The sequence below is a fragment of the Heloderma suspectum genome, chromosome Z (assembly GCF_057233095.1).
Source record: "Heloderma suspectum isolate Gila_16-S chromosome Z, 16-S_ref, whole genome shotgun sequence".
Lineage (NCBI taxonomy): Eukaryota > Metazoa > Chordata > Lepidosauria > Squamata > Helodermatidae > Heloderma > Heloderma suspectum.
The window spans coordinates 1,560,245-1,574,666 of NC_139476.1; the positions used below are offsets into that span (position 1 = coordinate 1,560,245).

Consider the following 14,422-nt stretch of genomic DNA (forward strand, 5'->3'; position numbering starts at 1 on the left):
AAAGTCTGCAAACCACAGAGAAACCACAGTTCATTGTTTGCCAACACAGCGCCCTCCAGATGCAGCCTGGGTGTGCTGGCTGGCTGGCTGGCTGGCTGCGTCTCCCAGCACCCCCATCCAGCCAGCATGTTGACTGGGGGTGATGGGAGCTGTCGTCCCAACACATCCATCAGCTGTTCTCAAGCCCCTCCTGCTGCCTGCAAACCCCACCAGAAGCCTCTTGCCAACGAGCGATAGAAAAATGTGTTTCTTTTGTCCTAGATGCTTGCAAAGAGAAAAGATGTCCCGGCATCAGCAAGGGTGGAATAAGGCTTTCTGTTTCCCAGAACCCCCGGGGTAGAGAGAGCGGCCGCGGGCGCTGTCTATCTGGCTGCCAAGAGTCTCCAAGGCTGTGCCCCCACAGAGCGCATTCCAGCCTTGGAGTCACGAGGTGACCAAGCCATGAGCAATCTTGGCAAGGTGTGAGCACAGCGTCTTTCCTGAGCGAGGAGCTATGGTCAGGGCTTCAGCTCCCATCTCGCCGCTGCAGCGGGCCGCGCCAGACTGTGACCCCTGCACTGTGTGCTGCTTCGTCAAAGCGGTTCCGCCTGTTCTGGTCGGCGTGGCGAAGTCAGATCTGACGGAAAATGTGGCCTTCCACAGCCCCCACAAAGCTGTGCAGTCAAACTCGGCCCTTCCTGGTCCCTGATAGAGATGTTGGAGAAATCCGCAAGAGAATCAAGTGAGTTCGGATTTCTATGAATCCGACCCATGGATTCTGCAACGGAGCGGCTTTTCCCAACTCACACGGATTCCATGGACTTGCGGACCTTTTTTATTTCAGCTTCTGTAATTATATGCAAATTTAGTCATAGAAAAATATCTAAAGCAAAAAAAAAAAAAAAAGGACCAAAAATGTGCATTTCCTCCATAGGCTAATGCATGAAAATGTGCATTTGGGGAGGAATCTGCATATTTTTGCAAGTGCGAATTTGTGCAAATTTGGGAAACTGGAAAAAAATCAGATTCCACCAGCGAGCACCTGAAATGCACATGGAACAGATTTTACAAAAGCCATACATCCCTAGTCCATGAACTAGACTGTTCCTGAACATGGAGGCTCTACCTTACTAGAACAGCAAATACACTTATCCTCTATGACAAGGGTGGGATGCCTCTTTCACTCCGAGGGTCAAATTCCATTTTGGAGAAGCCCTCAGGGGCCACATCCCAGTGATGTGCGGGGATGAAGGCAAAAGGGTGTGGAGCCAAACAACAAAACTCCACCCAGCCTATTTTAGCTTTTTTGAGAGTTCATGTAGTCCAACATCCTGTTTTCCACAGTGGATACTGCTGCGAACCCCGGGGAGAAAAATGGCATCCGCGCTCGGCATATAAAAGGAAGGCAAGACGGACTCAGGGTGGACCACTTCTAGAGTAGACCTACTGGATCCGTAGCATAACAGAGGGAAAACATGGAGGAGTGAAGTTCCGGGGTTTTTCCCAGAGCAGGAGTGGCGAATCATCTGTGGGAGCGCCAGCGTAATAGACAGGTTTCCTTGCTCTAGCAAGTGACTGCGGTGATAACAAGGCTTCCAAGTTTAGCTGTGGTTCATGACAGATTATTCTTATTTATTTCAAGTGTTTTTTAATCCCACGTCTCAGCCCAGGAGGCTCCTGGAGCAGTTTACATGCAATCACTACAACAAGACAGTCCCTGCTCACAGGCTAACCATCTAAAAATACGCGACATGCAAGAGCTAAAGGTTGCATCTCCACTGGCAGAAGATCTTGGGCAGCAGCCCTGAGTTGACGGGGGGGGGGGTGTCTCCCCGGTAAGTGTTCATAGGATTGCAGTGTTGCTGATCCTAATAAATGGTTATGCTGTGTAATGCTGGTGCCTGCGTGTGTGTCCCTGTCTCTCTCTAGCTCTTCCCCACCTCTCTGTGTCTGTGTGTCTTTCTCTGTGTACATGCACGTGTCTGTGTGTGTGTGCATCTCTCTGTGTACATGCGCGTGTCTGTGTGTGTGTGCATCTCTCTGTGTACATGCACACGCACGCACACACAGTCATAATGTCCTCCGGCACGTCCAAATCCACCACCACAGCACTCCTGACAACACGTTGCCACAGGCGCTTGAACATTACGGCCGCAGAAATCTCAATTTGACGCAGTTGTCTCTGAGAACCCCCCCGGCCCGGTTGTGGAGGCCGACGAGGAGCAAATGTTGAAGGAATTGAAATCCTGTCGTGCTCTTATCATGATGATACTTTTTTAATTTGGGGAGGGAATCAGCCGGACTGATTCGCACAGACCTGCAAGAGCCCCCGATCCCCTGTGGGGTCCTCTGAATTTTGTACTCGGGGCGAAGGAGGCGGAATAGAATCACAGAGGTCACCTTAACAGGCTTAAGTGGAACATGGCAAGAGCCCAGGTTGGCATCCAGCGTCGAAAACAGTTTGGGGGGGGAGATTTAAATTCCCTCTCACTTTTGCCAGGCCTTTCTGTGTGTGCGTGCATGCAGCTTGTACCAAGCTCTTTCCATCTCGGAAGTTGGCTCAGGCGGAGAGGGGGGAGGCCTGTGTGTGCACATTACACATGCCCGGTTTTAATTATTGTGGGCGGCTAGTAATGATTAATCCCGCAGCTGCCATTTTAAAGGGAACAGGGAAAAGTGTAAAGCAAAAGAAATAACAATAAAACAAAGGTGTGTTTGTCTCAGGGAAGGGATTGTCCGACTGAGCCCACAGCTCCAGATCGGCTACAGTGAAACCAGGTGACTGATCCAAAGGTATGGGGAAGTCGCCATCCATCCGGCAACCTTTGGAAGAATGACAAGCTGCAGGGCCAGGGAAGCAGCCTAGAAAACCATCTCAGATCCAGAAGTGCCGAGAAGTCCAGGTAAGAAGAAAGAACTTGAACTGTGAGGGGTGGGTGGCTGTTTTTTTTCCTTGTGGATTTTCCTGTTTCGAAAAGCTCCAGGGGGTTCACCACAGTAGTCAAAAAGAAATGACAACCAAGGTTCTGGAGAGGCACCCGGATGTACTTGGCCCGGAGTTTTTGTAGGCTACGTCCTGTCTCAACAGATGCAGCAACGTTTCTCCCCCCTTAGCCGATGAATCTACACTCGGATTTCTCTGTGTGTGTCTGGTGGCCGCAGCTCCAAGAGCAGATCGCGGAGCTTGAGGGAGGGTGCCAGAAAGGGCCACGCAAACTGTGGAAAGGGTTACAGTGCTGGGGGGCTTATGAATTTAGGGAAAAGAAAAAAGATGAGCAAGGAAGGACTTCTTCATGCAGCGGGGAATGGGATGGGTGGAATTGCCACACGCTTTCCCAAAATGTTGGGTTGATGTATGTTTTTAAAGGAGTCCACCTTTTTGCGCCGACTGCCTTTCAGGAGCATGAGAAGTTGCCTCATACCAGGTCAGTAGGCTGAACCAGAGACTGTCCGTGTTCAGACCGGGTGCTGTGCTGCTGAGCTGGGCCCCCACCCCTACAAATCAAGAAAAGATTCCAGTATTCACGGTGCCAAAACACCGCCCATGCGCTGGGGCACCTGAAAGAACAGCCAAAGGTTCCTGAGGGTTTTCCTGTGCATAACCCCTACCTACATCACACCTCAACCCCCCAGTCCCTTTGCTTTACTTCCTCCCACCTAGCCCCAGGGGTGATGAGGAGAGGGCTTTGTGCTGCCCGCTCAAATCCCTCTGCTCAGTGGGGGGCTGTGTGGAGTGTGGGGGCGGGAATTCAAATGGTGCAGCATTTTGCAAACGAAAATGGGAACATGTTTATGATGCACGCAATGCCATTGTTTGGTGGGCTCCCTCATCTCCACCGTTAATCTCCATCTGTTCATAGGCTCGATCTGTAGGCTGGGTCTGTTCTTCCATAGCTTGCCTTGTCCGCAGTTTAGAAACCTACAGATGGAGGGTTCTTTGGCCGAACGATATGTACGGAGGGTGGCACAAGGGATGGGAGCAGTGTCCCATAATCTGTCATCAACAATTCAAAACAGACCCAGGCCCCTGTGGCAATGGGAGAAAGGCTATTCTGGAAGACGCATGAGGCTGCTCCAACCACTAGTCCACACTGGGGCGCCCATCCAAGCCTTTACATGCCTCTGAATGAGATACAACATGCACTGCACCCTGACGCAGGTTAGAAGGAAGAGATGTCATGATATTACGTGGTATACAAGTACAATCAATGTTAGGCCCACTGTATTCAACTGGACTTACTCTCAGGTAAGCGCAGCGAGGATCACAGCCTTAGAGCTGCCGGGCCGTTGTCGTAATATATGCGCACTTACCTGGATGTAAGTCCCATTGAACATGGTGGGTTTTACGCGATTGGATCATAGACCTCCCTGTAACAACTCATACTAACAACACCCTAACAACTTTGCTTTCTTTCTCAGCACCAAAGCCTTTTGGCCTGGACATTTTAAATTTTAGAAGTTGTGTTTTTTTTAATTATTATCAAAGGGGGTAGTTGCAGTGTATGCCAGTCTCACAGTCCAACTCTGCATGCTTGCTCTGAAGAAAGTCCTACTGTGTCCAGGGAGGCTTACTTCAGAGCAGTGGTACGGTGGACCGGGAATGCAGAGCAGCGTGGCTGCAGGACTTTGTTCAGAGCAGGAGCAGCGCCAGGGGAATCAATGTGCTTTCCTTGCTCTGGCCAAGGAATGCGGTGATAATGAGGCTTTCAAGTAAAGGAAGTCAGAGAGGGAGGAAAAGAATCCAGCAGTGGCTTGACCCTTTCCGCCTTTTCTTTGGCAAAGTCCCTTCTCCACTGCTAGCACTTGAAATGGGGACACTTCTCCACTGTGTTGTTTGCATGTCTAACGAAAAGCAAAAGGTTGCTTTTCAGCTCGGTCTGCAGGGGAAGCTCAACCTGTTCTATGACGCTGAATATAACATTGCACTCAGAACCTGAGCGCAATGGGGCTTACTTCTGGGTAACTATGCGTGTGACTGCAGTCCTGCTGTTCCAATTTATTTGGGTATTATGGTATTTCCTGTTGCTTATGATGACCCCTTGAACTTCGAAACGAACCATTTTTCTAAGGAGACACGTATAGAATTGCACCCCTAATCTGTTTTCTCTTGTAGTGCTATCCTGCAATTGCCCGGCCTCATTCACAGGGAGCCAGTGTGGTGTAGTGGTTAGAATGCCGGATTTGAGAGAACCAGGTACTAGTCCCCACTTGGCGTGGCATTTTGAGATTTGTTTTGTGCAGTGTTGTATCGCTGCATGCATGCCTGCTTCCATGCACTAATAACCGCCACCCCCACCCCCCAAAATGCACAGATCTTTTGACTGTGCACACGACTGGACTGATCCTTCTTTGGCGCGGCCTTTCAGCCGCATGTAGAGGCGCAATGCGCATTCAAAAAAAATACTGAGAAGCAGAATCGTGATGCAACCTTTACGCACAAGCGCATCACAGTTGAGGGCAGGGGGTGGCACGGCAGTGTTTTGTCACTGTGCAAGTGTGTTTCGTTGTTGCGGGAAAGTTGGGAGAAATGTACACAAGCTGGCCAAAGGGAATGCGGTGGCAAATTGGGGTTTGGACATCCTCCGAGTTAATTCCAAACTCCGGGGGTGTGGGGGGGGGCGCCTCAGGGCAGCACCGAGGAACAGAGCAGTTTAGGACAGAATAGAAGGGGGAGGAAATTGCCTCCACTTTGAAATGGTCACTTGTGCTCTTGGAAGCCTGCCAAGAAGGGAGACAGATTTGGGGGAGCTGTCAAAGGAGTGGGGAAGTACTGGTTACGGTAGTCAAGGTTATATTTCTCCTGGTAGTGGGTACGGGCCAAGGAGGGAGGTTTTGAAGCAGGGCCTCCAACCGCCAGCCTCTTGCCCTGTCCTTACCTCCTGCTCGACCGCAGCTCCTCTGGACACCAGGCAGACTCCGCCGGGAAACAGGAGATGAAGGGCATCCCCTAGGATGTAGTTGGAGTCAGCATGTTGTAGCGGTTAGAGGGTTGGACGGCGAACTGGGAGACCCAGGTTCAAGCCCCCACTCAGCCATGAAGCTCCCTGGGTGACTTTGGGCTCAGCTTCACCTACCTCACAAGGTTGTTGTGGATAAAACAGGAAGACCATATAAGCTGCCTTGGGTTGCTTCCAAGAGGGGGACAAAGTGGGATATAACTGTAATAATAAATAAATAAATAAATAAATAAATAAATAAATAAATAACATTTAAACATTTTGTGTGTGGGCTGACGTCGTCATCTTCCATTTGTAACCCTCCCATGTTTCCCTACCCCTTCCTTTTGTCTTTTTTTTTTCTTCTTCCCACAAAAAACTCATTAAAGAGGGAAAGACAGAATAGCGGCACAGTGTCTCTGGATTGGAGCCCTCCATCTAGAAGCACCAGGCTCCACCTGGAAGGATTTTGAAAACCCTGTTTATCTCCCGCTCCCAACTTTTTTCTTTTCTTTTCTTTTCTTTTCTTTTCTTTTCTTCTAACATCAAGCAACAAAGTTCCAAAAGAGAGTGACAATCCAAATACAACAAAAATTTGTAAAAACAAAGTGCTGGGCGACTTTAAAACGCACACACATACACACACACACACAGCAAGAAAACTTTGCGGCTCGGAGGAATTTGGCATGTGAACAAGCAGGAGGAGGAACTGCCTGGCATTAGCTGTCGGATGTCGCAGAGGAGATCTGAGAAATGTACCCATTGTTCCACAAATCTCACCACCCTCTCCCAGCCCAAGGCTCTCCGGGCGCCTTTTAATAAATGTTTGTTGCAGTTCGGAAACTCAACCCTGGCCAACAGGGTGGGGAGAACTCACACTGGCAAGTTAAGAAAGAAGCAGACCTTATCTCAGTTTCTACTAGTGCAGGGAAGGGCAGGTATTATTATTATTGTAACATTTTTATTATTATTATTATTATTATTTTATTATTTATTCATTGCATTTACATCCTGCCTCTTTTCCTCTTGCAAGGAACCCAAGGCAGCTTACATTCTCCTCCTCCTCTCCCTTTTATCCTCACAACAACAACCCTGCGAGGTAGGTTGGGCTGAGAGTCTGTGACTGCCCCGAAGTCAGAGCTGCCATGGCCGAGTGGGGACTAGAACTCGGATCTCTCAGCTCCCAGTCCAGCACTCTCGCCACTACGCCACACTGGCTGCTGCTGCTATTATTATTATTATTATTATTTAACAGTGAAATCCTATGCATGTTTACCTGCTTATTTCAAGAGGGCCTACTCCCACGAAGGTGTGCACTGGATTGCAACATCCTCATTATTATTATTAAATTGTCTAATTATTTCATTTCATTTGTATGTGTTTGTTTCTTACATTTATATCCCGCCTTTCCTCCCAGGAGTCCAAGTACACGATCCCCCTCCTCAGCATTTTATCCTCCCAACAACCCTGTCGGGTAGGTTGGGCTGGGAGTCAGCGATGGCCCAAAGTCACCCAGTGAGCTTCATGGCCGAGGGGGGACTAGAACCCAAATCTCCTGAGACCCAGTCCAACACTCTAACCGTGACATCACTCGTACTACGAATGCTTACTAATGACAGCAATAACAATAATAGCAACAGCGCTTAGAAATCACCTAAAATGCTCTAAGCACTGTACAGATAATAAAAGACAACGGGAACCACCTCACGGGGTTGTTGTGAGAACACACAGATGGAAGGAGGAGGGCCACGGAAGCTGCTTTGGGTCCTTTGTAAGTAAGAGGAAAAGGGCAGGATAGAAATGTAATAATAAATAAATAAAACAGGCATGATGCAAAAGGAAAAAGGATGAGGGGAAGAGGAAAACAAGCAGCTGGTCACTGTCCTGCTGATGGATGGGGCCCGTTTGCCACGACTGCAGGTGGGAGGTGGTACGGGCGCTTGTTCGCCTGGTTGATGGGAGAGGCCACGGCGTGCTTGCTGCAGCTCTGCTACCAACCCATTTTATGGGTTGATATAATTTTTTTATGATTTATAATTTCGACACGGGCAAGCTGTCAGCCTCTGAACCAAGCTATTGTCTAATGACCCACAAGTGAGATGTGTTCATTTGTGATCTCCCAGCTGGGCAAGGCCAGGCTAAAGTTGTTGTGCCGCTGTGGTTTTCTGCACTGCTGGCGATGGTCAGGCGGGGTGGGGGCGAAACAAAGGAAGCAACGCTGGAACGTGCACGTGCCAGTGGCGGGGGGGAGGCATCGCCACTGGGCCCTTCTCGACTGGGAGGACGTTTCGTGCTGCTCAGGGACGGCTCCTTGCAGCCGCACAGGGCGTGGGAAAACCACACCGCGGAATTATTAATTTATCAGGTGAAAGCTGAGAGCGCTGCTTGGCTGGAGAGCTTTCAAGGCGCAACCTTGAAAAACACGCACGGCGGCAAAGGGAGAGCTCTGCCCGGCTCCAGGTCCGGATCGCTGTGGGAACGGCCCCATCAGCAACTGGGCACCACAGGGGTAAGGAAGCCCACAGCCCTGGAGGAATGTGGCATTTTGTGCGCTGCGTGTGCGTTAGCTGCATTCGCACAGGGCCCCACAGGCGCCTGCTCTTGGAGGAGAAAGGGCTATAGGGTGCTTTCTGTGCTGGGATGGGGAAACTTCAGGGTTTGGTTTATCGTCTGTTTGTAGCCATCAGGTTGAGCATGCGAAATCAGAGGATTATGCCGGGTGGGTGTGAGCTTGTTTGTTTGTTTAATGTGCTCCGACCCCGCTCTGCTGCCCCAAAAGGCTCCCACAGAGCAGTCATGCAAAAATAAAACATGCGACTGTCCCTGTCGGCTGGCGTACAATCCCCAAAATATGGCACAAAAGGGGAAAAGGATTGGGAGGGAGGAGGCAAAAATAAATAGGATGGTAGTGACTGATTCAGTTATGTGATTCAGTTGTGTGTTAGTGAGGGGTCTCACAGTCACAACCCCTTCCTAACTGCTCCAGCCCGTGTGGCCAGCCATTGCTGTCTCTCCTGTTGGAGTCGAGTCTCAGGTTTCACAGAGCATGTGCAGAGTCCACTGCAGACAGCACTGTCCGAGAGAGTGAGAGCCTCTGATTAGATGTTATTAAGAAGATTTCCCCGGTGGCTGACTCACCGTGGAAAAGATAGGAAATTAAATCCACAAACCCCGTCCCTCTGCTTCGCTCCCCCCACCCCCATTTTAGCGAAATTGTCACTGCCCTGCAGCCTTTTGAGAACAGTACTTTCTCCAGGCCCTGATCGGATGAAATGAGAGGCAGTGTGTGCCTTTTGCTTGGACATGTAAAAGGGTTTTTGGAGCATGCGCAGAGTGCCTTTCCTTTACCACTGCAGCCAGCCCACCCAGGCCCTAGAGTGCGTGCCTTCTGAATCGAGGCCCTTCTCGTTTTAGGAAGTGAATGCCAAAAATCTCTTCATGGTAAAAGGTTAGGGTCCCTCGCCGGTGCCACCCTGAAGAAGGAACTCCTGTTTTGGCCAATGCTGAGGCCAATTTCACACCTGCCCCTTAAACCTCTCCAGAAACTTCCCTGTGGTTGATATGCATTTAATGGCAGATGATGGGACATCTATGCTATCTGAACACACCCAGTATTTTATTGAAATTATTTTTAGCTGTTTACATTGTTTTAGATGTTGTATATTTTAAAAGTTGATGCTATATTTTATCTGAATTGTTGAATACCTCCCTGAGAGCTTCGGCTATTGGGCAGTATAGAAATAATAATAATAATAATATAAATGTGAAAGACAAATAAACAAACCCACACCTTTAAATGTGGCTGGGATTTTTTAATCGATGGGTGGTCTTGCAAGATTCACAGTCTCATGTCAGCATTCCTGCGCTGCTTGTTAGATGTGTTCTACTTGAAGTACATTTTCTGCTGCTCTGTTTTTCCATGGAGGAGTATATAGAATCATAGATGTGGAAGGGACCTTCAGAGATCATGTAGTCCAACCCCCTGCAATGCAGGATCTGTAATTTATTTATTTATTTATTTCATTTCTATACCGCCCAATAGCCCGTAATGCAGGATAGAGCTACAGCACCACCGACAGGCTAGATAGCATCACCGATGCAATGAATATGAACCTGAGCACGCTCCGGGAGAGTGCGCAGGACAGGAAGGCCTGGCGTGCTGTGGTCCATGGGGTCACGAAGAGTCGGACACGACTGAACGACTGAACAACCACCACCGACAGGAGGCCTTCCAGGCTCCAGTTGAGGACAACCCACCATCTTCTGAGGCAGCCTATGTCCAACAGCTCTGAGGGTGAAACCCTATGCCTGTTTAGATGGGGGAAAAGCCCTACAACTCCCAGCATTCCCCAGCCAGTTGTAGGACTTTTCCCCATCTAAACAGGCATAGGATTGAGGCCTTAGTGTTGGGACGTTTCTCCTAATCTTTAGCCAAGGTCTGCTTCTCAGGAATGTCCACCCCCTGGAGCAACCCTATGCCGTCTTCCACCTGACAGCCTTTCCGATATTTGAAGACAGATTTCGCCTCTCCCCCTTCATCGCCTCTCCTCTAGGCTAAAGATTTGTGAATGGTGTGTTTTCTATCTTCCCATTTTAGCCCCTTCTCTCTATTCGGAAGTGTGATGGGACAGCCTGGTCCGTTTCCCAGAGACTTCCCATTTCAGGCTTCTCTGCTCTCCAGTGAAACTGGCAAGAGATCTCCCCCCCCACCACCACCACCACCACCAGCCTTATGAACAAGCGCAGGGGGGGTCCTGACCCAATTCCTCATCCTTTTTCCAGACCGTGGGAGTCTGCCGCATGGCACACCACAGGGGCTCAAAACAAGCTCTTAAAAACAAAACGCCCACAATGTAAAAAGAAAAGAAAAAAGCTGAATAGATTGGTCTTTCTTCCCAATCAGTTTTTAATATACAGTCATTTTCGGGGCTGGGGATTAGTTTCATTCCTAAAACGTCATAGGAGCTGGTCAAAAATCTTCCCATCTGCCGTCACACAGGCAGTTCCTTCCTTGCCACCCCTAGTCCTTGTCTTTGATAAGGCCTAGTCAGTGTCCCTAATGCCCTCATATCTCTCTGCTGCTGGTGGAGGGCACCCAATCTATTTCCCACGGCCACAAATCTATTTCCCAGGCCACCAAATCTACTTCCCATGGCCCCAGATCTATTTCCTAGGGCCCCAAATCCATTTCCCAGAGGCCCAAATCCATTTCCCAGGGCCCTGTATTTATGTCCAATGGCCTGATACTCATTTCCCACAGCCCCAAATCTATTTCCCATGGCCCCAAATCTATTTCCCATGACCCTGTATCTATTTCTCATGGCCCTGTATCTATTCACCAGAGCACTGAGTCTCCATCCCCACCCCTCAAATTAATTGCCATGCAGCGGCAATTCTCAAAGGGGATTGCCATTGGGGAGGAAAGGGTTAACTCCCCCCTTCCCACATGCTGCAACACTCCCCCACAAAAATCTTCCCCTGCATGGCTATTAAGCGGGGGGTGGGGGCGGCTTTTCCCATTGTTTTTGGATGATTTGGGCCAAGGTGCAAATTAACTGAAGAATTTATTTTATTCAAGACGATTTGGATCAGAAATCCATTGGCTGGGTTTGCCCCCTGTGAAAATTAAATAAATCCCAGCCATTATTGCTTAAGTTGCATAAACAGATATAAATGCACATATACCTGGTCAGTGTCTCTAATGGAGCTCTCCACCACTGGTGGAGAGCTCCAAATCTAGTTCCCATGGCCCCAGATCTAGTTCCCATGGCCCCAGATCTAGTTCCCATGGCCCCAGATCTAGTTCCCATGGCCCCAAATCCAGATAACTTATGGGCCTGGATCACAAAGCCTTTGAGTGCATAGCAATGCCCAGGCTTACCAAAATAAAATGGTATTACAGCACCTTCAGAAGATACTTAGCCTGCTCTTCTGTGTTTCTCTCTAGCTGCCGGCATCGCTCCAGTGGCCTGTGAGCTCATCCAGCTGAGCCCCAGTGCCTTTGAAAGATGTATAGCATTACGAAGCAATATGACAGCCCCCCCACCGGATATGGCCCCCCTGGAGAGGACTACGGGTATGACATCCACTCGGCTGGCCCCGGCTCCTACTACGTAGAAGATGTGCCCCAATATTTTTACAAGTGGAACTCTCCCCCTGGCATCATCCGCATCTTGGAGGCCTTCGGCCTCCTGCTGTGCGTCGCCATCTTTGCTTGTGTGGCGTCCACCCTAGCCTGGGAGTATGGCTATGGCTATGGCGGGCTTTATGGCGGGAGCATGGGCGGCTACTACGGGAACGGCCTCGGCGGGGGCGGGGGCTACTACGGGGGTGGCCTCGGAGGGGCGTACGGAGGCGGTTACGGAGGCTACTACGGAGGCGTGACGAACCCCCGCTCCGCCAACGGCTTCATGATCGCCATGTCGGTGCTGTGCTTCATCGCCCTCCTGGCTCTGGCCATCACCAGCCTCACCAAGTCCAGCGGCTCCCGTTCCAGGAGGTTCTACTTGGTGGTCATCGTCGTGTGCGCCATCATGGCCTTCATCATGCTCATCGCCTCCATCGTCTACATCATGGGGGTCAACCCACGGGCCCAGATGTCGGGCAGCTACTACTACAACAGCAACCCCATGCTGGCCATGTGCAACCAGATCTACACCACCGGGGCCTACTTCAACCAGTACCTCTACCACTACTGCACTGTTGACCCGCAGGAGGTAAGAGTGGGCTGTGATCTCCTCGGTGGGCCTTCATTTCCAGAAGGAGATGAGAGAAGGAGGAGACCCCTGCTCGGCGCAACCTCTCCAGTGGTGGCTGGTGCCCGCTGGAACAGGCGGGGCGGATGGCGGGGCAACGAATGGTGGGCAGAGCCAAGGGGTCACTGCTATCCGCAGCAGCAGCCCATTGTACAGAAAAGGGACACTGAGGCAAATTAACTTTGAGATCATGCCTGCAAAGCAGAGGATTGGTTGTCCGGGGGGGGGGGGTGCACGCGCGTGTGTGTGTGTGTCATCCACACAGCAAAACAGAAGCACTCTTTTGGACCCACATTTTTCTGTTACAGCAGCAACCCCCAATTGCACAGGGAGACCAAACTAAGGCTAATAAATAATATTTAGTGCAAAGCAGTGCGGGGGGGGGGGCGGTGTTCTCTCTTTATACACACACACACAGACACACACACACACACACACACAGAGAAAGGTCTTTCCTGTCCTCTGCAACTGATTCTTGTAACTGGAGGCACTGGGGCTTGAATCTGGGACCTTCTTGCCATGTGCTACTAAGTCCCACCCCTACCCTACAGGCTCCGCCTTCTGCTTTTAAGGCTCCGCCCCTTCAGAGTTGCCATGTCTCCCCAGGATGAGATCCTACATGCAGGAGAAGCAATACCAAACGCAGGGAAATGACCCAGGATGACAAGGGCCAGGCTGGAGAGCTTTCACTCTCCTCACCAATGTCTCCCGAGGCTCCGCCCCCAATCTACCAGGTTTCCAGGCTCCACCCCTTCCTCTAATAGGCACCACCCCATAGCTCTTAGGCTCCACCCTCAGGGTCTGAGTCATAGCAGACCCACCAGCAGCCCAACTCTCCTCCCAGGTTCAACGAGTTCCTTAAATTCTCCATTACGGATTGAACCGGTTGTCTGAACTTTGGGTCAGTTTTGGGTGCCACCGAGAAACCCTCCCTGCAAATTTTGCAAGCCGCTTCAGGGAGCGGCGCTGGGCGGGATAATTTGGGTCTCAGCTTCTACTGCGTCCGGCCTCTGTTGATTTTTCTGTATTGCCGGCGGCACCGTCGGAAAGACTCACGTCAGTGCAAAGCACGTACGAGGAGCCCTTTGTTTATCAGCAAAAGGACTTATTGGCAGGATCGGTTTCAGGGCTGGACAGAAAACAATCAGGGTGGTTAATGACCAAGCTGGCTGGGGGCACACCTAGAAACCGCCCAGTTGGGCTGATAAAATAAGCCCAATACTTGCGTTGTGTCGTGCACCCTGTGCACGGGGACGGCCCCGGCTGGACATGTGAATCACACAGACGTTGTGAACAACCTGGCCTTTGAGGCGGCCTGAAAATACCTTTTAAATGAATGAAACAAATAGTCAGGGCTGACTCCAGGTTTCTGTGGGATTTGGGGCAACAGGTTTTGGGGCAACAGGTTTTCCTCCGGTAAGCACATTGCTTTGGTATATGGCCCTCCCTTTCCTCCTCTAAACATACCTGTTTAAGCTCCTCCCCCTTTAACCATTTTAAACTCCCCCCTTTAAACTCAGAACAAGTCTTATCAATGTAAAAGTGGGGGTTGCAGTGATACACTATGTGATTATTTTCCGGGTTAAAATATTTTATTTATTATCCGTCTGTCTGTCCGTCCGTCCATCTATCATCTATCTATTACATTTAAGAACATAAGAAGAGTCCTGCTGGGTTAGCCTAAGGGTCCATCTTGTAGTAGTAATGGGGGACTTCAATTTGCCCGATATTTGTTGGGAGACAAATTCTGCC

General features: G+C 50.2%; 1 protein-coding gene across 2 annotated transcripts in view; it reads left to right on the forward strand.

The window, feature by feature from the left end:
- Nucleotides 1-2,551: 2,551 nt before the first annotated feature.
- The window catches only part of LOC146333458 (occludin-like), a 28,528-nt gene continuing 16,657 nt past the window's right edge, over nucleotides 2,552-14,422 (forward strand). The window contains exons 1-2 of one of the 2 annotated variants that reach the window (XM_084825960.1): nucleotides 2,552-2,882; nucleotides 11,863-12,631. In XM_084825960.1, coding sequence (XP_084682086.1) covers nucleotides 11,924-12,631 — 708 coding nt within the window. In that variant the 5' untranslated portion in view covers nucleotides 2,552-2,882; nucleotides 11,863-11,923. Of the gene's footprint in view, nucleotides 2,883-8,100; nucleotides 8,425-11,862; nucleotides 12,632-14,422 lie in introns of those variants that run through there. The other variant, XM_084825959.1, reaches the window with a different exon arrangement.